The sequence below is a fragment of the Salmo trutta genome, chromosome 5, assembly GCF_901001165.1.
Source record: "Salmo trutta chromosome 5, fSalTru1.1, whole genome shotgun sequence".
Taxonomy (NCBI): domain Eukaryota; kingdom Metazoa; phylum Chordata; class Actinopteri; order Salmoniformes; family Salmonidae; genus Salmo; species Salmo trutta.
Window position 1 is genome coordinate 19,061,811 of NC_042961.1, and position 25,978 is coordinate 19,087,788.

Here is a 25,978-nt window from a genome sequence, read left to right on the forward strand (position 1 = left end):
TGTACAAAATAGGTTACAAATAACACGAAAAAACACACACAATAGCACAATTGGTTAGGAGACCGTAAAACGGCAGCCATCTCCTCCGGCGCCATTCTAAAAAAAATAACAATATAGAGTGGGAAAGCGGTCATGCGTTTGGACAATTAATAGACACGGCAGTAAATAAAACATCTGTCTCGTCCAGGACCTGAGTCTACGCAGACTGGTGCGCCATAGCCAATCAGAGCTTTACAGTAGGCCTTTATGCAAATAAGCCTTTTGCCACTCGGAATGCCATCATTCACTTTGAACTGGACTGTGTGTTTACAGGCAGTAGCAACAGTGAAACGTTAGATCATTAGAACACATTCACCAAAAGATACAAAATAAACCTGAATGGAGTTATGCAAATATGTAAATACCCCGGGAGTCCTCTTACATTTGTGAACTTTACAGTCCTATTGCTAAAAAAAAATTAAATGGGCGGCTCTCTCCCCCTCAGTTATGCACATCATCAACAACAAGATCAACAACTAATGCTAGCCAGAGCGAGATGAGCTAAAATCTAACGAGGGAACATTAGATAAACCTTCTCAAACTTTTTCAGCTAGTTGGCCGTCAAAATTGCACTGATAAATGATGGAGAATAGTAGACTGCTCGTCCTCCTGCTGCTTTCCTGCCAATGCATGCTTGTCCCAACCCACATTTTGACAACTGAATGTGAACTTGCCTACCTGACCGCCCATTTCATCGATGCCAAATACATTTGATTGTTCGTAAATTGCCTCCAGTGTGTCTGAGTACGCTCCGATGTCTGTTCGTAAATTTGGAGCATTCAGAGCGCACACTGCACTATTGACACTGGACACTGAAGAAGGAGTAGGATTGATCCAAGCGTTCCTCACAACAATGGCAGTCAAGCACCCAAGCTAACTAGCTAAAGTTGGCTAGCTTGCTATCTACTTCCAGACACAAATGAGAAAACACCTCACTCAGTCTGACCACTTTACTCGCCTCAGCAGATCTGTTTGCATGTTATCTAGAGCGTTAGTGAGTGACTAACTGTGCTGCTGTCAACAATTTAATTACTTTTTTGCCGAAGTGTTGCGCATTCGTAAATTCATCAGTTATTCTGTGCTCTGGCACACTCTGAAATCAGAGTAGATAGCATATCTCTTGTGTTTGTAAATTCACTCTGGCTAACTGGATAACAGTTGTTCAAGTTCAGCATAGCTAATTAGCTAGTGAACTGATTCTCATTTCTTGCTAGCTAACGAAATGACACCTGCATCTTTACCTGTAGCCACAAAATGATATGAGGGGAAAAAGTCAGTCACTCGCCCACTTCTTCAATGACATGACATCCTCCCAGCAGCTAGCTAGCTAGCTAATGTTAGGCTCTGTGTTTTTAGCTTTCTAAATAAATAGCTACATAAATAGATATGCTAGCCTATTAGCCACGTTATGACTGACAATTGATCATTGCCCTTGCTAGTTTGATTGTATTGACAATCCCAGCCTTAGTTACATTCGTCCGTTTTTGTCCATAATATTGAAACTGAAACAGTGCATCCCAAATGGGTGGAGGCAGCAAACAATGTACCAGACCAGCTGTGATTTACAACCTGATAGCAAACATTTTTTAACCAAGAAATGTATTGGTGAGTTATATAATCATACATTGAACTGCATCCATCTATTCTGCCAACAATGCCTTATTGTACGTCATGGAATTTTGAGTCAGGTAGAACCTATATTTCAAACCTCTTGTACAGTTGGTTTTGTAGCATAAACTGTGAATTTGATATTTTTGACTGATATTGTGATTGTATTATGATGTTTCATATCTGCGAAGTAGTTAAGAACGCTTTCAGTTCCAATTTAAATAGACAAGAGAGAAGAGGTAGTATTTTGGAAATCCCCATAGGGAAAGCATGAGTCTCGCAGCAGAGCAGGAGAGACGGGGACATAGTGACCAGGGTTATTGATTAGTAGGACAGACCGATACACATACACATTACTATCCTCACTCACTGTCTCAGTGATATTCACAGAAAAGAAAAATAGCAATATGATACACTTTGGATTCATTAGGATAAACTATGTGTGTCTGGAACAAATGTTAGACAGAGGCATTGAGTGACACTGTGTAAAATCTTTGTTGTTTTGTGCTCTCAGCGTAATCAATCCTGTTTGGTGTCAGATGCAGCCTGATCACTTGTCGATATATATGCCTTCCTATGTGCTAACAAAAAAATGAAAAAATGATTGACCAGCACTGGGTGCAAACTTGTGATGCTTGGAGCCAGAACACGCCGCTTAGACCACTGCTCCACCGCAGTTCACAATGCTGTAGCAAGCTGCGAGAATACTTGATGGTAGTTGATGGAAACAGCAGAGAGTTTTCAATTATTTTGTTTTAAGCCCTTCCCAAGCCATAGTCCTAACCTTAACCACTCGAAATTAATACCTAAACTTAACCCTTTGAGTTGTTTCTGTTTTAACCATGTAACCAAGCGGAATTAACCCGGTAGCCACGCAGAATTAACTCTGTAACCACACGGAATTAATGCATTAAAAAAATAGACATTTATCCATAATTCGTCGATTTTTGAAGGGAAACTATGAGATCTTGTTGGTCAGATGGATATGCTCTGTGTGTGTTTGTGGATGCATGCAAGTGTGTTTGGGTAAGTTGTGGAGAAGCCTTTATTAGAGCGCAGTATGGCTGAGGCATTCTGTTCTCTACAGAAGGGGATGTTCTCTTACCAAGACAGAAGAGAGAACACCCAGTCCTAGAAGGGAACAGGTAGCGGCTTTTGGGTGACGACGGGAGTGTGTGTGTGTGTGTGTGTGTGTGTGTGTGTGTGTGCGCGCGCACACCAGTCCCTCCTGCAGAAAAGCAACCCCACAACATGATGCTGCCACCCCCGTGCTGTTCACGGTTGGGATGGTGTCCTTTGGCTTGCAAGCCTCCCCCTTTTTCCTCCAAACATAACGATGGTCATTATGGCCAAACAGTTCTATTTTTGTTTCATCAGACCAGACAAAGTATAATCTTTGTCCCCATGTGCAGTTGCAAACCGTAGTCTGGCTTTTTTAATGGCGGTTTTGGAGCAGTGGCTTCTTCCTTGCTGAGCGGCCTTTCAGGTTATATCGGACTCGTTTTACTGTGGGTATAGATACTTTTGTACCTGTTTTCTCCAGCATCTTTTTCAAGGTCCTTTGCTGTTGTTCTGGGATTGATTTGCACTTTTCGCACCAAAGTACGTTTACCTTTATAGGACAGAACGCGTCTCCTTCCTGAGCTGTATGACAGCTGTGTGGTTCCATGGTGTTTATACTTGCGTACTATTGTTTGTACAGATGAACGTGGTACCTTCAGGCGTTTGGAAATTGTGCCCAAGGATGAGCCAGACCTGTGGAGGTCTACAATTTATTTTCTGAGGTCTTGGCTGATTTCTTTAGATTTTTCCATGATGTCAAGCAAGAGGTACTGATTTGAAGGTAGGCCTTGAAATACACCCACAGGTACACCTCCAATTGACTCAAATTATGTCAATTAGCCTATCAGAAGCTTCTAAAGCCATGACATCATTTTCTGGAATTTTCTAAGCTGTTTAAAGGCACAGTCAACTTTGTGTGTAAACTTCTGACCCACTGGAATTGTGATACAGTGAATTACAAGTGAAATAATCTGTCTGTAAACAATTGTTGGAAAAATTACTTGTGTCATGCACAAAGTAGATGTCCTAACCGACTTGCCAAAACTATAGTTTGTTAACAAGAAATCTGTGAAGTGGTTGCAAAATGAGTTTTAACGACTCCAACCTAGTGTATGTAAACTTCCGACTTCAACTGTATCTGACTGTCCTGATAAAGCAGGAGACATTGGTATTCAGGGGAGGCAAAGGATAGCGAGGACAGTCTTTCGCTTACACTATATTTACATTTTTACATTTGAGTCATTTAGCAGATGCTCTTATCCAGAGCGACTTACAGTAGTGAATGCATACATTTCATACATTTTTTCTCCGTACTGGTCCCCCGTGGGACCAGTGACAAAGGTGCTGGAAAGGGGCTGGGAAAATCAGCTAAGTTCCTGCATTTCAACACATTTTACCATGGCGCAGAGAGAAGAAATGTGCAGTTGATGCTATTATACATATTTTGTCATGATTCTAAGAGAAAATGTTGCAGTTTTAAAGCAAATATCCTGCAATTCTACACTTTTTGCTATTTTTGTTTGCCGTTTTATAGCTCATCTCATGCTTTTGTTCACGTTTTGCCATGAGGCTGAGAGAAAATGTTGCCGTTTTAAATCTAATTTACTGCAATTCTACAAATGTTGCTATCATATGTCATCTGGGGGCCCACCGACCCCCTGGAGGTCAGGGAGGTCGCGCCGGGTGCCCGTTCGTTAATCCGGCCCTGTATGACATGGGTATCAAGTCATTATACGCCTCTTATTAATTTAATCCCTGAGGTGGCACTGTCATGTGGACATGGAGAGCACAGATGTCATTTCATAGCTTTACCATAGATCCGTTTAATAAACAGAATTATATGTATGACGTACATAGCTGTCTGCCCTTTCTGTTTCTGATTGTTGTTCTACAATTGAGAATCAACTATGCATAGAAGTGTGTAGGATGCGCCTGGCACCTACCATACCTCGTTCAAAGGCACATTTTTTGTTTTGCCCATTCACTCTCTGAATGGCACAAAAACACAATCCATGTCTCAATTGTCTCAAGGTTTAAAAATCCTTCTTTAATCTGTCTCCTCCTCTTCATCTACACTGATTGAAGTGGATTTAACAAGTGACATCAACAAGAGATTATAGCTTTCACCTGGATTCACCTGGTCAGTCTATATCATGGAAAGAGCAGGTGTTCTTAATGTATACTCATTGTATATAGGTCTGTTTTAGAAAATACGAATTGAGCACACAGCATCTTGTAACAAGGGTTAAATGAATGAACATGTATGAGAAAGATACTGTAGAGGTGACTGTCACTACTGCTTCTATAGTTGGAGACGATCAATATCAGCACATCAAGCCATGCTCTCTCTCTTACATTAATCAAATCAGGCATCTTCAAATGCACACACGCGAACACACACACACACACACACACACACACACGGTTTTAGATGGGTCACAGCGGGTAACATGTTTGGGAGCCAACCAAGCAACAGGCACTGCTGCAGGCTGTCTTTGAATGAAACTGTTGAGAGGCATGAAAGACAGACAGAGAAAGTTATTACCCTCCCTAATATTAGACTACAATGTCAGGGTCACACTGTCTCATGTCTCCATGAAGAACAGACAGACAGAGGGGATTGTGGGCCTGCCTCAAAACATCATACTACAGGGCTGGACTATGCTTAGCAAAGTGTGAGTAAACAGGTGTGTGGGGTCAAACACTGTATATCCATTGTCATCAGATGTCATCAATCGGGCACCAACTAACATCAGCAAAACTCTCCAATCCAGTAGTATGGAACAATATCCCCACAAACCCTCTTTCGCGCGCGCGCGCACACACACACACACACACACACACACACACACACACACCTCTAAATGCTTTACTGCAACCTATGCTGATCTAAAGCCCCACAGAATCAATGGGAGAGGTTCACTTCATCAATAGCTGAGACAAATCACTGGTCAATGACGCAGGCACTAATAGCACACAGGGTATTTCCTATATAGGGACCAATATCCAAGTGACAGAGGAGGCTGAAACCTACCTGAAGAGGAGAGATTTTATGAGCTTCTAAACCATCGAAGAAGTTTAACCATTAATGGGAAGTGCTAGAGAGGTTTTTTTGTAAATTGGTAAATGTGGCATGAAGCAGTGCATGATGGGTAAATGTGGCACTCACGCTTGTCCCTGACTACTTCCTCTTCATCATACAACAACAATCTCCCACATAAATCAGCAATATACTTTTTATTTAACCAGACAAGTCAGTTATGAACAAATTCTTATTTACAATGACGGCCTATCCCGGCCAGACCCTCCCCAAACCCGGACTATGCTGGGCCAATTGTGCGCTGCCCTATGGGACTCCCGATCACGGCTGGTTGTGATACAACCCGGGATCTGAGATGCAGTGCTCATTCCAATGCGTTTTGCATTGTTGGTGGCTGTGAATTATTCAATGCTAATCATTGGTAACTATCTATCTTCCTCCATAACTACAAGGTTATGCAATTATAACATTTGGGTAAACTATCTCTTGAAGTGGTGTGCTATGTTATATTTGGATAGGTTAATGTGTATCTACGGAGGCGCCATACAAATGTGGAGATAAATGTCTTTCATTAATAACAATATCTACTGTACCTGAGGCTGCCTGAAATGACATGGCTGCCACTGAGTGATGCATTAAGTGATGCGTTCACCTACACAGCTGGCCACTCAGATACAGTTTGATGCCTTTTAACTGGGTAAACAAAACGTCCATCTCTATTGATCAAAAGAAGGAGAAAGCAGAGCTCAATTGAACTGAAACCAGCTTCACAGAGTTACAAGACTAACAGCACATCAAAGACTGGACAAGGACAAATCATGCCAGAGAGAGAGAGAGAGAGAGAGAGAAAGAGAGAGAAAGGGAGAACGAGATCACACACTAGAGATGACAAAATGTGCAGCATGGCTGAAAGAGAGGGAGGAAAAGTGCATGAGCAAATGAATGCACAAGAGGATTAGAGGCAGGGAAAGAGAGTAAGAGAGGGATAAACGTGTGGAAATAAGAGGGAATGTTGAAGATACCCCCTAGGTCTGCTTGGGCTAGCATTTAATTCCCAGTGAGGCTAACACCCTACCCAAACCAGGTGCGTGCGACTGCGTGCACAAATAGATTTTGTCCCCCCACACCAAACGCAATCACGATACGCAATCACGATACGCAGGTTGAAATATCAAAAACTCTAAACCAATTATATTAAATTGGGGACAGGTCGAAAAGAATTAAACATTTATGGCAATTTAGCTAGATAGCTTGCAGTTGCTAGCTAATTTGTCCTATTTAGCTAGCTTGCAGTTGCTAGCTAATTTGTCCTATTTAGCTAGCTTGCTGTTGCTAGCTAATTTGCGATGGGATAAAAACGTTGTTGTTATTTTACCTGAAATGCACAAGTTCCTCTACTCCGACAATTAAACCACACATAAAATGGTCAACCGAATCGCTTCTAGTCATCTCTCCTCCTTCCAGGCTTTTTCTTCTTTGGACTTTATATGGCGATTGGCATCCAACTTTCATAGTATTACCACGACGACGACCGACCTCAGTTCATCTTTCAATCACCCACGTGGGAATAACCAATGAGGAGATGGCACATGGGTATCTGCTTCTATAAACCAATGAGGAAATGGGAGAGGCAGGACTTGCACCGCGTTCAGCGTCACAAAAAGAACTGACTTCTATTTTAGCGCTTGGCAACGCAGACGCTCGTTGGTGCGTGCGAGCAGTGTGGGGGCAATGATTGAATAACATGTATGTGTACATTTATTTTGCAATGCTCACGCATGCGACGCGACTGGTGTTTCCAGCATTTCGCTACACTTGCATTAACACCTGCTAACCATGTGTATGTGACAAATACATTTCATTTGGTGGTCAGCATGTTACCTAGTAAAACTCTTGGATCTCAGGTTCATTGTGTGCTTAAACCAGTCTTCCTCCTTCCCACTAAGGCAGCAGAAATTCTCAACGGCACTGAATCAAAAATTCGTTTCCTCATCATAATCCATTTGATTCAATTTTCAAATGTCCTGAATCCCTGCTGTGATGCGCTCTGGAACAGGATTATGTTCAATCCCGAAGTGTGTGTGTTTGAGCATATGAGTGTGTATGTGTGAGTGAGATTGTGCGAGTACAGACCAAGGGGCGATAGCTCTAATCTGGCAACTCATTGGCTAACACTCAGAGGGCATTATGGGATAGGTGGGCCTGAGGACACCTCCATCCTGTGATGATATTATCAAGTATCTCTGCCCAACATACAAGATTATGCTGCAACAGGCTCACCAAAAAGCACCCTGTACTCCGATTCAGTAAGATCAAAACTATTCCAAAACGATGTGGCCCATGACCTAATGCACTTTACAGGGCCAAATCTTAACTAGTTAATCATAACACGGTGTAAAAAAACATACAGCAGTAAATAACAATAGTGGGGCTATATACAGGGGGTGCCGGTAGAGACAATGTGCGGGGGCACCGGTGTTGAGGTAATATGTACATGTAGGTACAGTTATTAAAGTGACTATACATAGATAACAGAGAGTAGAAGACGGGGGCAATGCAAATTGTCTGGTAAGCCATTTGATTAGCTGTTCAGGAGTCTTGTAGCTTGTGGGGTAGAAGCTGTTTAGAAGCCTCTTGGACCTAGACTTGGCGCTCTGGTACCGCTTGCCATGCAGTAGCAGAGAGAACAAAGTATGACTAAGGTGGCTGGAGTGGCTGGAGACACCGCCTGGCCCTCATACCATCATGGTCACCTAATCATCCCCAGCTTACAATTGGCCCATTCATCTCTCCCCTGTAACTATTCCCCAGGTTGTTGCTGTAAATGAGAATGTGTTCTCAGTCAACTTACTTGGTAAAATAATGGTTAAATTAAAGAGCCTGGGGTTATTCATGTTGATGCCATGTAAGTGCTTAAAATGCACTATGAATGTTTCTGGCTTGGGAGAAACAGAGGGTGTTACCTTTGACCCCAATCAACTGGAGTGTGTGTGGTCAACCTGTTGTTCAGTCTATTGAGGCTGACTACTTTATACTACATACTGAATGGAGGCTGATACTGAACATGAACCTGCTGATGAGTGGAATGCATCAAAAGCAGAGTGGAGTGGGTGTATGCTGGGTCTCACCAGGTTAGAAGAGGTCAACCTGTGATTATGCGATAATGAAGGAGAGGAGAGTGGTGCGGTGCATGAGTGTTAAGATTGACATTCACCCACAGTGTGTGTGTGTGTGTGTGTGTGTGTGTGTGTGTGTGTGTGTGTGTGTGTGTGTGTGTGTGTGTGTGTGTGTGTGTCCGCGTGCGCACTTATGGGTGCCTGCCATTCTTATGCAAAGGATTTACAATGTCCAAATTGCCATCCATTGCCAAACGGATCTACTGCAATAGGCTATCTGAAAGAAACGATGGAATATGGGCCTACTGCATCCAGGAGAGGGCAACGATGAGCGCGTATTTTTTTGTTCCAAATAACGCCTGCTGCTTCAAAAATGTATCCCACTGGGCACAGACTCAAGTTCGACGTCTAGTGTTGATTTACATTTGATTGTGTTGTCAATTAACCTGAATTCAACATTATGTCATAAAAAATTTAAACCATAGGCTAATTCTGTTGGCTATAGCTTTACAATCTATCTCTCTCTCTCTCTCTCTCACACACACACACACAGACACACACACAGACACACACATACTCCTCCCCTCTCTTTTCTGCGCTCTCTCTTCAACATCACCAGCCTCGCTGCAGACTGTGTCCTGCGAGAACTGGCACCAAACTGAAGCATCCATGGAGTGCTCCGTCCTCTTGCAACAGCCACAACGCACAACAACACTTCGGTCCGAAGTAATATAGAAGACAACATCGCAACCGACGCAAGATAGAATACCAACATTTTCTTTCACCCATCGACAGCCCATCTCTTGCGTTGTGTAACTTTCCGAAGCCCCTCTTTCTCCCGGCTTCCCTCCACGTTCACTTTCCGGGACCCCAGAAGCCTTGTCGCCGTAAAAACGTATCCATGGATGGGATGGCTTTTGGCATGATGCCCGGGACCGTCCGGGTGCGGTGTGGGCCGCTTCAAGTGATGCTGAACCAACAGAAAACCAAAGCTCGGCGGAAAAAGCGAATGGAGTTGCTCGGTGTGCAGATGTGCTTCATTGGGGTGCTGCTCGTGCTTGTAATGGGGCTCTCGTGTTTGGCGGAGAAAGCAGGTGAGATACTTGTTGCCAGAATGTATTGTTGAACAGTTGCCTATTTGCAATCGTTTGGGAGAGTGTTTGTATTGAGTTTCACAATTGTATGAGGCTCCTAAGAATGGACATATAGGCAGTGATGCTAGAACTTTGTTCAATAATATCAGTTTTAGTAGGCACTTCATAGTGAGTGAGCAGCTTGGTCTCATATTCAAGACGTAATATAGGAAAGGTAAATCAGGGACACTGGAACTAGTATATGTTACATTTGGTATGGTTACTTAAGGAAAAAAATAATGTAGGGTGGTTGGTCGGGCATATAACACGAACGTTTAGTAACCCAAAGGTTGTGAGTTCAAATCTCATTACAGGCAATTTTAGCTAATTTTCTGCTAATTACTACTTTGTAGTATGCTAACACTTCCCCTACCTTAGCCCAAACTGTAACCGTTTAACCTTACTCCTAAACTTAACCCTAACCTAACCCCTAGCCTAGCTAACATTAACCAGCTAAATAATGTTAGCCACTTAGCTAAAATTCATAACATATAATATGAAATTGTAATTCGTAACATATCATACGAAATGGGTGATGGACATCAACAAATGAATACATACCATACGAAACATAATATATTGTATGATATACTATATTGTATAATATATTGTAAATGGGTATTCCGGATTTAGATACAGAATAATATAAAATGCTCTGAGACCAGGTTGGAGTGTGACCTTTTAGTTTCCATGAGAATCGTTTTTTATGTTGGCCTAAAGCGAGGATTGTGCATAAATTAGTTACAACAAATAATGCCTATTTTTAATTTGACCTTTATTTAACTAGGCAAGTCAGTTAAGAACAAATTCTTATTTTCAATGACAGCCTAGGAACAGTGTGTTAACTGCCTTGTTCAGGGGCAGAACAACAGGTTTTACCTGGTCAGCTCTGGGATTCGATCTTGCAACCTTTCGGTACTAGTCCAACGCTCTAACCACTAGGCTACCTGCCACCCATGTGTGGTGCAAGAACTGTCATTTGTTAAATGTTACAAATTTGCTAAATTGCTGCTATGTTACCAATTCCAATTTGTTGTGGTTGACATTAACTAGGCTAGGAGTTAAGTTAAAGCAAAGGTGTCAAACTCATTCCGTGGACAGCAGTGTCTTCGGGTTTTCGCTCCTCTCTTGTACTTGATTGATAAATTAAGGTCACTAATTGCGGAACTCTCCACACCTGGTTGTCTAGGGCATAATTGAAAGGAAAAAACATAAGCCTGCCGACACTAGGCCCTCCATGGAATTAGACCTAGACAACCAGGCGAGGGGAGTTTCTTACCAATTAGTGACCTTAGTTCATCAAGTACAAGGGAGAAGTGTGAACCCGCAGAAGCTCTGCCTTCCGTGGAATGAGTTTGACACATATGGTATAGATCAATAAAAAGAATGAACGCTATTAAAAATAACTTTTACTAGTATGATGTGTGTCCCTCAGTTTTATGTCGTTGATGTTACCCCTTTCAAAATCACTCTTTACAAAGATATACAAAGACCTTGAGCATTCTCTCCAATGGCAAACTGTTATTGGGGGATATATTAAATACAATTATTAGTTAATCACACCTTTTTAGTATGCCATAAATTTGAGGATTCCATTGATCATTTGTTATCTAATTCCAAAGTGTTACGTGGCGTTACTCAATTTAAAATGGTTAATTATCACTTTAGTAAATTATTTTGAAATAGTTGCTTACCTTAGATTTGAGAATTTTCGCCATTTAAGAAAATCCTCATTTACCAAAATGTCACATTGGCGTTACCATCATTGGTGTTACTACTCCTACTGGTGGCACAATGTTATTGTAATGGTAAAAAGTCATTAAGCTACCATATTAGTTGATTTACTATGGGAAGATGTACCCAAATACATTTAAATGAAAACATCTTGAAAAAGTATGTTTCTTTTTTCTCAAATGCCATTTCCAAATGCCACCGTAATTCAAGCACAACCCAGCTACGTACGTGTCTCTTGCTCTGTCAACAAATTTCATAACATGGGTTTAAAATCCTATGTCCAATATGGGTCTATTGAAAGAAGAACTGAACATGAGGAACTGAACATGAGAAACTGAACATGACCATAATATGATATTTGATCATCACTGAACAAAAAGTGGAGAAAAGTGAAACAATTCACATTCTTGCAAGGTCAGAAAAATTACCAAGAGGGGAGAGGGACACTGGTGACATCTTCCTGCATTATCCCCCTTATACACTGTCAAAGCAAGAGAGATAATAAAACAAAACATTTTAGATTTCACATAATGCTACTTACCAAATACAGAGTTAGGTTTTATCTTAGGGGAAGCAAGCTCAAAGTTGAATGTTAGTTGCGACTCAATGTGTCTAAGAAAATCAATCACTGACATCACTTGTAGTTTATTTGGAGGTAAAGTACAACATGATATTGTTTCAGTGACACACTCTATGGGCACCTCTTATCTTATTACCTTATTTTATTTACACCTATACTGACGTAATGGATTGGATTATTATAACACTCTTCCAGATTGTCAAAGTAGGCGGACATTCCATCATCCACTAGTTTTCTACAGAACCAAGGTGCTGATGCTCTGTGGTATCTACAGTGGAAGTCGGAGGTTAACATACACCTTAGCCAAATACATTTCAATTAAGTTTTTCACAATTCCTGACATTTAATCTGAGTAAAAATTCCCTGTCAGTTACGATCACCACTTTATTTTAATAATGTGACATGTCAGAATAATAATAGAGAGAATTATTTATTTCAGCTTTTATTTCTTTCATCACATTCCTAGTGGGTCAGAAGTTGACATACACTCAATTAGTATTTGGTAGCATTGCCTTTAAATTGTTTAACTTGGGTCAAACGTTTTGGGTAGCCTTTCACAAGCGTCCCACAATAAGTTGGGTGAATTTTGGCCCATTCCTCCTGACAGAGCTGGTGTAACTGAGTCAGATTTGTAGGCCTCCTTGCTCGCACACGCTTTTTCAGTTCTGCCCACAAATTTTCTATAGGATTGATGTCAGGACTTTGTGATGGCCACTCCAATACCTTGACTTTGTTGTCCTTAAGCCATTTTGCCACAACTTTGGAAGAACATTTACATTTACGTCATTTAGCAGACGCTCTTATCCAGAGCGACTTACAAATTGGTGCATTCACCTTATGATATCCAGTGGAACAACCACTTTACAATAGTACATCTATATCTATCTTAATCCTATCCCAGGTATTCCTTAAAGAGGTGAGGTTTCAGGTGTCTCCGGAAGGTGGTGATTGACTCCGCTGTCCTGGCGTCGTGAGGGAGCTTGTTCCACCATTGGGGTGCCAGAGCAGCGAACAGTTTTGACTGGGCTGAGCGGGAACTGTGCTTCCGCAGAGGTAGGGAGGCGAGCAGGCCAGAGGTGGATGACCGCAGTGCCCTTCTTTGGGTGTAGGGACTGATCAGAGCCTGAAGGTACATAGGTGCCGTTCCCCTCACAGCTCCGTAGGCAAGCACCATGGTCTTGTAGCAGATGCGAGCTTCAACTGGAAGCTAGTGGAGTGTGCGGAGGAGCGGGGTGACGTGAGAGAATGCTTGGGGTCATTGTCCATTTGGAAGACCCATTTGCAACCAAGCTTTAACTTCCTGACTGATGTCTTGAGATGTTGCTTCAATATATCCACATGATTTTCCTTCCCCATGATGCCATATATTTTGTGAAGTGCACCAGTCCCTCCTGCAGCAAAGCACCCCCACAACATGATGCTGCCACTCCTGTGCTTCATGGTTGGGACAGTGTTCTTCGGCTTGCAAGCCTCCCCCTTTTTCCTCCAAACATAACGATGGTCATTATGGCCAAAGAGTTCTATTTTTGTTTCATCAGACCAGAGGACATTTCCCCAAAAAGTATGATCTTTGTCTCCATGTGCAGTTGCAAACCGTAGTCTGGCTTTTTTATGGCGGTTTTGGAGCAGTGGCTTCTTCCTTGATTAGTGGCCTTTCAGGTTATGTCGATATAGGACTTGTTTTAGTGTGGATATAGATACTTTTGTACCGGTTTTCTCCAGCATCTTCACAAGGTCCTTTGCTGTTGTTCTGGGATCAATTTGCACTTTTCGCACCAAAGTACTTTCATCTCTAGGAGACAGAACGCGTCTCCTTCCTGAGCGGTATGATGGCGGCGTGGTCCCATGGTGTTTATACTGCGTACTATTGTTTATACTGATGAACGTGGTACCTTCAGGCATTTGGAAATTGCTCCCAAGGATGAACCAGACTTGTGGAGGTCTACCATTTTTTTTCTGAGGTCTTGGCTGATTTCTTTGGATTTTCCCATGATGTCAAGGAAAGAGGCACTGAGTTTGAAGGTAGGCCTTGAAATACATCCACAGGTACACCTCCAATTGACTCAAATTATGTCAATTAGCCTATCAGAAGCTTCTAAAACCATGACATAATGGGGATAGGGGGCAGTATTGAGAATTTTGGAAAAAATATGTGCCCATTTTTAACTGCCTCCTACACCAACTCAGAAGCTAGAATATGCATATTATTGTTCAGGTTTGGATAGAAAACACTCTGAATTTTCTAAAACTGTTTGAATGGTGTCTGTGAGTATAACAGAACTCCTATGGCAGGCAAAAACCTGACAAGGTTTCAAGCAGGAAGTACCCTGTCTGACAAGGAGTCGTGCGTCTTGCATCTGTTTATTGAAAAGCAAGGATCTTAGCTGTAACGTGACAATTTCCAGGGCTCCGATAGGCTCTCAGAGCCCGGGAAATAACTGAAGGTTGACGAGGGAGCCTCAGGCTGAAACACATTATCGGCTTTGGCAAGTGGCGGCTCAGAGGACCTTTGAATGAGGCGCGTGTACGATTCGCTCCTGAGGAGAAATTTAATTCGGCTGTTTAGGCTCAATGCATATTCCCGGTCGGAATATTATCACTTATCTACGAGATAAATGGCATAAAAATTGGTTTTAAACAGCGGTTGACATGCTTCGAAGTACGGTAATGGAATATTTAGACATTTTTGTCACTATGTACTTAGATTATTGCAAAATGTGCTTCATCCGAAAAGCAATTTTAAAATCGGACATATCGAGTGCAAAGAGGAGTAATGTATCTATAATTCTTAAAATAATTGTTATGCTTTTTGTGAACGTTTATCGTGAGTAATTTAGCAAACTGTTAGTAAATTCCCCGGAAGTTTGCGGGGGTTATGCTTTTTCTGAACGTCACATGCTAATGTAAAAAGCTGTTTTTTGATATAAATATGAACTTGATTGAACAGACATGCATGTATTGTATAACATAATGTCCTAGGTGTGTCATCTGATGAAGATCATAAAAGGTTAGTGCTGCATTTAGCTGTGGTTTGGGTTTATGTGACATGATATGCTAGCTTGAAAAATGGGTGTCTGATTATTTCTGGCTGGGCACTCTGCTGACATAATCTAATGTTTTGCTTTCGTTGTAAAGCCTTTTTGAAATCGGACAGTGGGGTTAGATTAACGAGATTCTTGTCTTTAAATAGCTGTAAAATAGTCATATGTTTGAGAAATTGAAGTAATAGTATTTCTAACGATTCAAAAATCGCGCCACTGGATTTCAGTGGCTGTTACGTAGGTGGGACGAGTTCGTCCCACATGCGCCAGAGAGGTTAAAGGCACAGTCAACTTAGTGTATGTAAACTTCTGACCCACTGGAATTGTGATACAGTGAATGTTAAGTTAAATAATCTGTTTGTAAACAATTGTTGGAAAAATGACTTGTGTCATGCACAAAGTAGATGTCCTAACCGACTTGCCAAAACTGTAGTATGTTAATAAGAAATTTGTGGAGTGGTTGAAAAAGGAGTTTTAATGACTCCACACTAAGTGTATGTAAACTTCCGACTTCAACTGTATGTTGTCAAGCTCCTGTATGAATGTTGTTATTTTCCTCTACTGATAAGATGGCGGTGTCAGGGACTGTAAGCTTGATCATTGATTGTGTTGTCTGATGGTGCTGATTCCCTTCCTCAGAGTATAGTGATGTTTTCCAGGGCTGACCGTCAGTCATCATGAACCCACACCAACACATTGTGCATGTGTGCCTGCCTGTGTGCACTGTTTACTCTGTCTCCCATATAGCATCAACCTCTTCATGTCCCTCGTTCTCTTCCTCCTCCATCTGCTCCTATGTCTTTCCATTCAGGCCCTTTTTTTTAAACATAGCAATATAATAATTACACTTAGGGTTCTATTTTCGTCTGGCGGTAAGGTGGCGCAAGTGTCAAACGCACATTAGTTTGCAATTTCGTTATGTAAAAACTGGCGCACTGGCATTTCCCAGACCTAATACCAGGTTTGGCAATTTACCTGTCTAACATCAGCTCACTTGCGCTGAGGTGGAAGGGGTGGCAATATTTGAGGTGTGTCCTTAACAAGCGCAAAAGGGACAATTTCATGCAGGGTAATGGGAAGTTTTAAGACCTGCAAAAAGCCGGTCTTAACAGTAATGCAGTTGATAATGGAATGGGTTTTGAGAGTGGAAGACCAGCCTACCCAGCCTTGATGCTGCCCATGGAAGAGATGTGCATTTTGTGTCTGAATTTCCCCCCAAAATAAAAAATACTTGGTTTCCGCCTATTTCGCCTTCCATCCCCTTAATCAAGGCTAGTTTAGCAGAGTCACATAGGTGCATCTTTTTATCCTGGCCATTAGCCAACTAGCCTATGAATGAAGGGGTTTTAAATGGTCTACTAAGAGGGCTTTGAAATAATTTGGAGGTCTTTGCCCTCCTGCTTTTTCATTATTCACAATTCACATACCTGCATACTTCATTTAGCTTGTTCGAGTAGGCTATCCATCCCAATTTTCAAAGAGCGCCCCTCAAACGATTAGGCTACCAAAGATATATTTGTGCTAGTGATGTTCGGGTTGACTCAACCAGCAGTCGGGCAGGTTTAGGGTCATGAAATATTGTGTGGATGAGAGGCGGACGGGTTGAATAGAGAACAATACCTTAAATCCATAAATGTATGATTCTTGTGCAGTTTATATTTATAGGCTACATTGAGGTTTTTCTTTCATTATTTTAGGCTATCTGGCATTAGTGTGTAAGCATAAACTTATGCGTGCCAAATAGCCTACACAGCAATCGCCAAATGCTTTTTGGAATGGGCAGAAAAAGTTGAAGTCGAACCACGGATGCCGAAACGGCAATGTCTCTGTGGTAAGTTTAATTCAATAAGAAAAAAGCTGCGAAAGGGAGAGTTGAAAATTAACCTCTATGGGCCAGCGTCCCACCTACTCAACAGCCAGTGGAATCCCATGTCGTGATATTCAAATACCTTAGAAATGCTATTACTTCAATTTCTCAAACATATGACTATTTTACACCATTTTAAAGACAAGACTCTCGTTAATCTAACCACACTGTCCGATTTCAAAAAGGCTTTACAACGAAAGCAAAACATTAGATTATGTCAGCAGAGTACCCAGCCAGAAATAATCAGACACCCATTTTTCAAGCTAGCATATAATGTCACATAAACCCAAACCACAGCTAAATGCAGCACTAACCTTTGACGATCTTCATCAGATGACACTCCTAGGACATTATGTTATACAATACATGCATGTTTTGTTCAATCAAGTTCATATTTATATCAAAAACCAGCTTTTTACATTAGCATGTGACTAGCATGTGACTAGCATTCCCACCGAACACTTCCGGTGAATTTACTAAATTACTCACGATAAACGTTCACAAAAAACATAACAATTATTTTAAGAATTATAGATACAGAACTCCTTTATGCAATCGCGGTGTCCGATTTTAAAATAGCTTTTCGGTGAAAGCACATTTTGCAATATTCTGAGTAGATAGACCGGCCATCATGGCTAGCTATTTTGACACCCACCAAGTGTGGTACTCACCAAACTCAGATTTACTATTAGAAAAATTGGATTACCTTTGCTGTTCTTCATCAGAATGCACTCCCAGGACTTCTACTTCAATAACAAATGTTGGTTTGGTTCCAAATAATCCATAGTTATATCCAAATAGCGGCGTTTTGTTCGTGCGTTCAAGACACTATCCGAAGGGTAAAGAAGGGTGACGCGCCCGGCGCGTTTCGTGACAAAAGAATTCAAAATATTCCATTACCGTACTTCGAAGCATGTCAAACCCTGTTTAAAATCAATTTTTATACAATTTTTCTCGTAAAAAAGCGATAATATTCCGACCGGGAAACCCTGTTTTCGTTCAAAGATGAAAAAAGAAAAACATGGTGTCGGCTCGTGCACGCGCCCCAGTCTCATCGTTCTCAGATCGACCACTTACCAAATGCGCTACTGTTTTTCAGCCATGGCCTGCAAAGTCACCATTCAACGTTCTGGCGCCTTCTGAGAGCCTATGGGAGTGTTAGAAAATGTCACGTTATGCCAGAGATCCCCTGTTTTGGATAGAGATGATCAAGAAGACCAAGAAATAGTCAGAGAGAGCGCTTCCTGTTTGGAATCTTCTCAGGTTTTGGCCTGCCAAATGAGTTCTGTTATACTCACAGACACCATTCAAACAGTTTTAGAAACTTTAGGGTGTTTTCTATCCAAATCAATCAATTATATGCATATTCTAGTTACTGGGCAGGAGTAGTAACCAGATTAAATCGGGTATGTTTTTTATCCGGCCGTGCAAATACTGCCCCCTATCCCCAACAGGTTATTAATATTACCTCCTGCAGAATAAAACATTTCTTTCAGTAATTTATTGACCAAATGTAACCAATATTTTCACAAGGGAAAAGGATTGGAGAAATATGATTTCTTTCTTTCAGCATCTTGAGAGAATAGGAATGCAATTAGATATTGTCTGTAGAGGTGCTATCTTTATCAGCATCATAAAAGCTGATAGTATTTTACAACCACATAAAATGAATCCAAGCCGAACTGAAATCTTATCAGAAACATAGGCCTACATGTTGGGTCGTTTTCACGGCTTCCTATTTCCTTACAACCGGACAAACTGATGTCATTTGGACATTTTGCAAAGAAAATCTTTCCTGTTATTATTTATTTTATTTTATTGGATTTTCTCTGTACTGATGAAAACTTGATTAAAGCATTCATTCTATCGATTTATGACATTCTGGTGATCAAGAGTTTATTTAGTCTTCTAGTAATGACGGAAGAGAAGCTGCATGTATCTAATTATTGACAAGTTGACTAAGAAATAGCCTACCAAAATGTCTGAAATAAGCAGAAACATAGGCTACATCTAAATTAGGTTAGAAAAATCATGCACCCCCAGTCAAAAAATAGTCTCTGACCAGCCTACAGCGCATTTTTGGGTCTGGGTCTGGTGGGTTTGGGTCTGGTGCGGGATTTTCACTTTATCACATATAGTCTAGTCGGGCAGTTGCGGATGGGTTATTAGCAGTTGCGGGTGTGTGTGGGTGAACAAAAAACTGACCCGCGCACCACTAACACGCGCTCCTCCAAACTATTCAATTCTCTTACAGTGAGGGAAAAAAGTATTTGATCCCCTGCTGATTTTGTACGTTTGCCCACTGACAAAGAAATGATCAGTCTATAATTTTAATGGTAGGTTTATTTGAACAGTGAGAGACAGAATAACAACAAATAAATCCAGAAAAACACATGTCAAAAATGTTATAAATTGATTTGCATTTTAATGAGGGAAATAAGTATTTGACCCCTCTGCAAAACATGACTTAGTACTTGGTGGCAAAACCCTTGTTGCCAATCACAGAGGTCAGACGTTTCTTGTAGTTTTCATTGTTGGTTTAAAAAGCAGATTGATTGATTGTTTTTTGTTTAACTTGATTAAAAACCAAACTAATTTGAAAGATTCACCTTCCTTGGGTTTATGGTGAGAACGTAGGCTACATGGCTTGAATGCAATGCAAATCCATCTGCTATTGCTGGAGAAGTGCAAATTTCATCTGTAAGATGCTTCCAGGATGTTTATAAAACACTAAATATTTTTGCAGTATAACTGTGAGTGGACATTCACCCTTTCTCTTTATTTGGGATCTTTATCCAGCTCCTGTGAAAAGTGAGGATGTGCGTAAAACCCTCCATAGTCTAAGTTGCCTTGTCTGTATTACACGCCCACAACAATGTCCAGCCTGTAATTTACAGTAGGCCCAGCCCCTATATCAGTGCAAATGCTATAGCCTATATTTAACAATGTATTTCCATATTGAAGCAACGCAATTAGAACAATGCGAACTGCAAACAAGTTTAACATATTTAGCAAATGGGGCAGGCTATTTAGTGAGCTAGGCTAACATTCAAATTGGAGTTGATGACATTGTAATGCATAAAATAAATACAAATCAAATGTTGTCACATGTGCCGAATACAACAGGTTTATACCTTACAGTGAAATGCTTACTTACAAGCTCTTAACCAAAAATGCAGTTTTAAGAAAATACAGAGGAGAAAAAAAAGTAAGAGAAAAGAATAACAAATAATTAAAGAGCAGCAGTAAATGACAATAGCGGGGCTATATACAGGGGGTACCAGTACAGAGTCAATGCCAATGTGCGGGGGCACCGGTGTCGAGGTAATTAATATGTACATGCAGGTAGAGTTATTTAAGTGGCTATGCATAGATAATAACAGAGTAGCAGCAGTGTTCCGGGGGGGGGGGGGGGGGGGCAATGCAAATAGTCTGGGTAGCCATTTGATTAGCTGTTCAGGAGTCTCTTATGGCTTGGGGGTAGAAGTTGTTTAGAAGCCTCTAGGACCAAGACTTGGCACATCGGTACAGCTTGCCGTGCGGTAGCAGAGAGAACAGTCTATGACTAGGGTGGCTGGAGTCTTTGACAATTTTTAGGGCCTTCCTCTGACACCGCCTGGTATAGAGGTCCTGGATGGCAGGAAGCTTGGCCCCAGTAATGTACTGGGCCATACGCACTACCCTCTGTAGTGCATTGTGGTCGGAGGCCGAACAGTTGCCATACCAGGTAGTGATACAACCCGTCAGGATGCTCTCGATGGTGCAGCTGTAAAACCTTTTGAGGATCTGAGGACCCATGCCAAATCCTTTCAGTCTCCTGAGGAGGAATAGGTTTTGTCGTATCCTCTTCATGACTGTCTTGGTGTGCTTGGGACCCTGTTAGTTTGTTGGTGATGTGGACGCCAAGGAACTTGAAGCTCTCAACCTGCTCTACTACAGCCTCGTCGATGAGAATGGGGGCGTGCTCGGTCCTCCTTTTCCTGTAGTCCACAATCATCTCCTTTGTCTTGATTACGATGAGGGAGAGGTTGTTGTACTTGCACCACACGGACAGGTCTCTGACCTCCTCCCTATAGGTTGTGTCGTCGTTGTCGGTGATCAGGCCTACTACTATTGTGTCATCAACAAAAGTAATGATGGTGTTGGAGTCGTGCCTGGCCGTGCAGTCATGAGTGAACAGGGGGTACAGGAGGGGGTTGAGCACGCACCCCTGAGGGGCCCCCGTGTTGAGGATCAGCATGCTGGATGTTTTGTTACCTACCCTTTCCACCTGGGGGCGGCCCGTCAGGAAGTCCAGGATCCAGTTGCAGAGGGAGGTGTTTAATCCCAGGTTCCTTAGCTTAGTGATGAGCTTTGAGGGCACTATGGTGTTGAATGCTGAGCTGTAGTCAATGAATAGCATTCTCACATAGGTGTTCCTTTTGTCCAGGTGTGACAGGGCAGTGTGGAGTGCAATAGAGATTGCATCATCTGTGGATCTGTTGGTGTCGTATGCAAATTGGAGTGGCTTTAGGGTTTCTGGGATAATGGTGTTGATGTGAGCCATGACCAGTCTTTCATAGCATTTCATGGCTACAGAAGTGAGTGCTACTGGTCAGTAGTCATTTAGGAAGGTTACCTGAGTGTTCTTGGGCACAGGGACTATGGTGGTCTGCTTGAAACATGTTGGTATTACAGACTCAAGGTTGAAAATGTCAGTGAAGACACTTGCTAGTTGGTCAGCGCATGCTCAGAGTACACGTCCTGGTAATCCGTCTGGTCCTGCGGCCTTGTGAATGTTGACCTGTTTTGAAGGTCTTACTCACATCGGCTGCGGAGAGCGTGATCACACAGTCGTCCGAAACGGCTGATGTTCTCATGCATGTTTCAGTGTTACTTGCCTCGAAGCGAACATTTAAGTTATTTAGCTAGTCTGTTAGGCTCGTGTCACTGGGCAGCTCTCAGCTGTGCATCCCTTTGTGGTCTGTAATAGTTTGCAAGCCCTGCCACACCGAACGAGCATCGGAGCCGGTGTAGTACGATTCGATCTTTGTCCTGTATTGATTCTTTGCCTGTTTGATGGTTCGGTGGATGGCATAGCGGGATTTCTTATAAGCTTCCGGGTTAGAGTCCCGCTTCTTGAAAGCGGCAGCTCTACCCTTTATCTCAGTGCGAATGTTGCCTGTAATCCATGGCTTCTGGTTGGGTTATGTACGTACAGTCACTGTGGGGACGATGTCCTCAATGCACTTATTGATAAAGCCATTGACTGATGTGGTGTACTCCTCAATGCCATCTGAATAATCCCGGAACATATTCCAGTCTGTGCTAGCAAAGCAGTCCTGTAGTTTAGCATCTGCTTCATCTGACCACTTATTTATAGACCGAGTCACAGGTGCTTCCTGCTTACATTTTTTCTTGTAAGCAGGAATCAGGAGGATAGAATTATGGTCAGATTTGCCAAATGGAGGGCGAGGGAGAGCTTTGTACTCTGTGTCTGGAGTAAAGGTGGTCTAGAATCTTTTCCTCTGGTTACACATTTAACATGCTGATAGAAATTAGGTAAAACTGTTTAAGTTTCCCTGCATTAAAGTCCCCTGCATGACAAGTAATTTCTCCAACAACTGTTTACAGACAGATTATTTAACTTATAATTCACTGTATCACAATTCCAGTGGGTCAAAAGTTTACATACACTAAGTTGACTGTGCCTTTAAACAGCTTGGAAAATTCCAGAAAAGGATGTCATGGCTTTAGAAGCTTCTGATAGGCTAATTACATTTACATTTTAGTCATTTAGCAGACGCTCTTATCCAGAGCGACTTACAGTAGTGAATTCCATACATTTCATACAATTTATTTTCCATACTGGTCCCCCGTGACATCATTTGAGTCAATCGTATGTGTACCTGTGGATGTATTTCAAGGCCTACCTTCAAACTCAGTGCCTCTTTGCTTGACATCATGGGAAAATCAAAAGAAATCAGCCACGACCTCAGAAAATAAATTGTAGACCTCCACAAGTCTGGTTCATCCTTGGGAGCAATTTCCAAACATCTGAAGGTACCACGTTCATCTGTACAAACAATAGTACACAAGTATAAACACCATGGGACCACGCAGCCGTCATACCGCTCAGGAAGGAGACGTGTTCTGTCTCCTAGAGATGAACGTACTTTGGTGCGAAAAGTGCAAATCAATCCCAGAACAAAAGCAAAGGACCTTGTAAAGATGCTGGAGGAAACAGGTACAAAAGTATCTATATCCACAGTAAAACGAGTCCTATATTGACATAACCTGAAAGGCCGCTCAGCAAGGAAGAAACCACTGCTCCAAAACTGCCATAAAAAAGCCAGACTACGGTTTGGAACTGCACATGGGGACAAAGATCATACTTTTTGGAGAAATGTCCTGTAGTCTGATGAAACAAAAATAGAACTGTTTGGCCATAATGACCATCGTTATGTTTGGAGGAAAAAGGGGGATGCTTGCAAGCCAAAGGACACCATCCCAACCGTGAAGCACGAGGGTGGCAGTATCATGTTGTGGAGTTGCTTTTCTGCAGGAGGGACTGGTGCACTTTGCAAAATATATGGCATCATGAGGAAGGAAAATTATGTGGATATATTGAAGCAACATCTCAAGACATCAGTCAGGCAGTTAAAGCTTGGTCACAAATGGGTCTTCCAAATGGACTATGACCCCATGCATTCTTCCAAAGTTGTGGCAAAATGGCTTAAGGACAACAAAGTCAAGGTATTGGAGTGGCCATCACAAAGCCTTGACCTCAACCCTATAGAAAATCTGTGGGCAGAACTGAAAAAACGTGTACAAGTGAGGAGGCCTACAAACCTGACTCAGTTACACCAGCTCTGTCAGGAGGAATGGGCCAAAATTCACCCAACTTATTATGGGAACCTTGTGGAAAGCTTACCGAAACGTTTGACCCAAGTTAAGCGATTTAAAGGCAATGCTACCAAATACTAATTGGGTGTATGTAAACTTCTGACCCACTAGGAATGTGATAACAGAAATAAAAGTTGAAATAAATCATTCTCTGGTTGTGTGTCTGTACTAGTATATCCCTTCCGACTCATTGAAGAAGAACTCTTTGTCCAGTTTGAGGTGAGCAATCGCAGTTCTGTCCAGCAGCTCTTTTCGGTCATAAGAGACGGTAGCAGCATCATTATGTACAAAACACGTTACAAACGCGGAAAAACAAACAAAATAGCATTGTTGGAGCCGATAAGACGGCAGCCTTCCCATCAGAAATACACATCTTGAATTAACCACATATTTAGCCAGGGGCACGTTCTGATTGGTTAGTGAGGAGCCAAGCCTCGACACACCCACAACTTGTTTATTTATCAAAACCCAACCCTTTTGCGCCACCGCCAGCAACTGCACCCATAATTGTGGTTGTGAAAATAGCAAAAATATTTATGACACCCCCGACCCTACAGTATAGCGTTACCACCAGCGCTTAGATTTATCATTGCGTTAGGTTTGTTAAAATAGAACTCATAGAGAAACCATGGTAATTAATATGAGCAAACATGTTTTAGCAGATTTATTATCTCCTGCCATTTAATATAATTGGCCTTGACACTTTACCTAAGTCAGACCATTACACCCTATAGGTTGGTGAGTGATCCCTGAAAGACATGCTATCTACGTAGATGTCACTGAGACAAATGAACACAAGCAATGTATGGAGTGTCATCTGGGCACTAATGTGCTTTTCCTATGGTCTGCTAGATAATCTCATTGCATAACATGGTTGTGTTGTGGCAGCGATGGCAGAACACTAAAAAACAGCACAGAGCAAAGGAGTACTTTATAGATTTGGATCATGATGTTGTTATTGATTGAGAACACGGACTAAAGAGAGTGTGACGTAGGTATAGAGGTAGATTGGGAATGAGAGAGCAAGAGAAAAATGGAGTTGAGATGGTTGGCGGAGTTGGAGAGAGAGTGGACAGAGGAAAGGAAAGGGGCAGAGAGCGGCTGGAATTGAGAAGGGTAGTTGGGAGATAGTGGTGCTGAGATGGAAACGGAAAGGGAGGAGATATGATAGTGAGAGGGAAATAAGGGGTAGAGATGAAGTGGAAATGAGAGGTATGATGATGAAATAAGGGGTAGAGATGAAGTGGAAATGAGAGGTATGATGGTGAAATAAGGGGTAGAGATGAAGAGGAAATGAGAGGATGGTGAAATAAGGGGTAGAGATGAAGAGGAAATGAGAGGTATGATGGTGAAATAAGGGGTAGAGATGAAGAGGAAATGAGAGGATGGTGAAATAAGGGGTAGAGATGAAGAGGAAATGAGAGGTATGATGATGAAATAAGGGGTAGAGATGAAGAGGAAATGAGAGGTATGATGGTGAAATAAGGGGTAGAGATGAAGAGGAAATGAGAGGTATGATGATGAAATAAGGGATAGAGATGAAGAGGAAATGAGAGGTATGATGATGAAATAAGGGGTAGAGATGAAGAGGAAATGAGAGGTATGATGATGAAATAAGGGGTAGAGATGAAGAGGAAATGAGAGGTATGATGATGAAATAAGGGGTAGAGATGAAGAGGAAATGAGAGGTATGATGGTGAAATAAGGGGTAGAGATGAAGAGGAAATGAGAGGATGGTGAAATAAGGGATAGAGATGAAGAGGAAATGAGAGGTATGATGATGAAATAAGGGGTAGAGATGAAGAGGAAATGAGAGGTATGATGGTGAAATAAGGGATAGAGATGAAGAGGAAATGAGAGGATGGTGAAATAA

The 25,978-nt window shown here is 41.8% G+C and overlaps 1 protein-coding gene across 1 annotated transcript in view; it reads left to right on the top strand.

Annotated features, from left to right (window-relative positions):
• The first annotated feature begins 9,473 nt into the window (after positions 1 to 9,473).
• slc24a3 (solute carrier family 24 member 3) overlaps positions 9,474 to 25,978 on the top strand; it is an 89,283-nt gene continuing 72,778 nt past the window's right edge. The window contains exon 1 of the mRNA XM_029752794.1: positions 9,474 to 9,959. Coding sequence (XP_029608654.1) covers positions 9,767 to 9,959 — 193 coding nt within the window. The 5' untranslated portion in view covers positions 9,474 to 9,766. The remainder of the gene's footprint in view (positions 9,960 to 25,978) is intronic.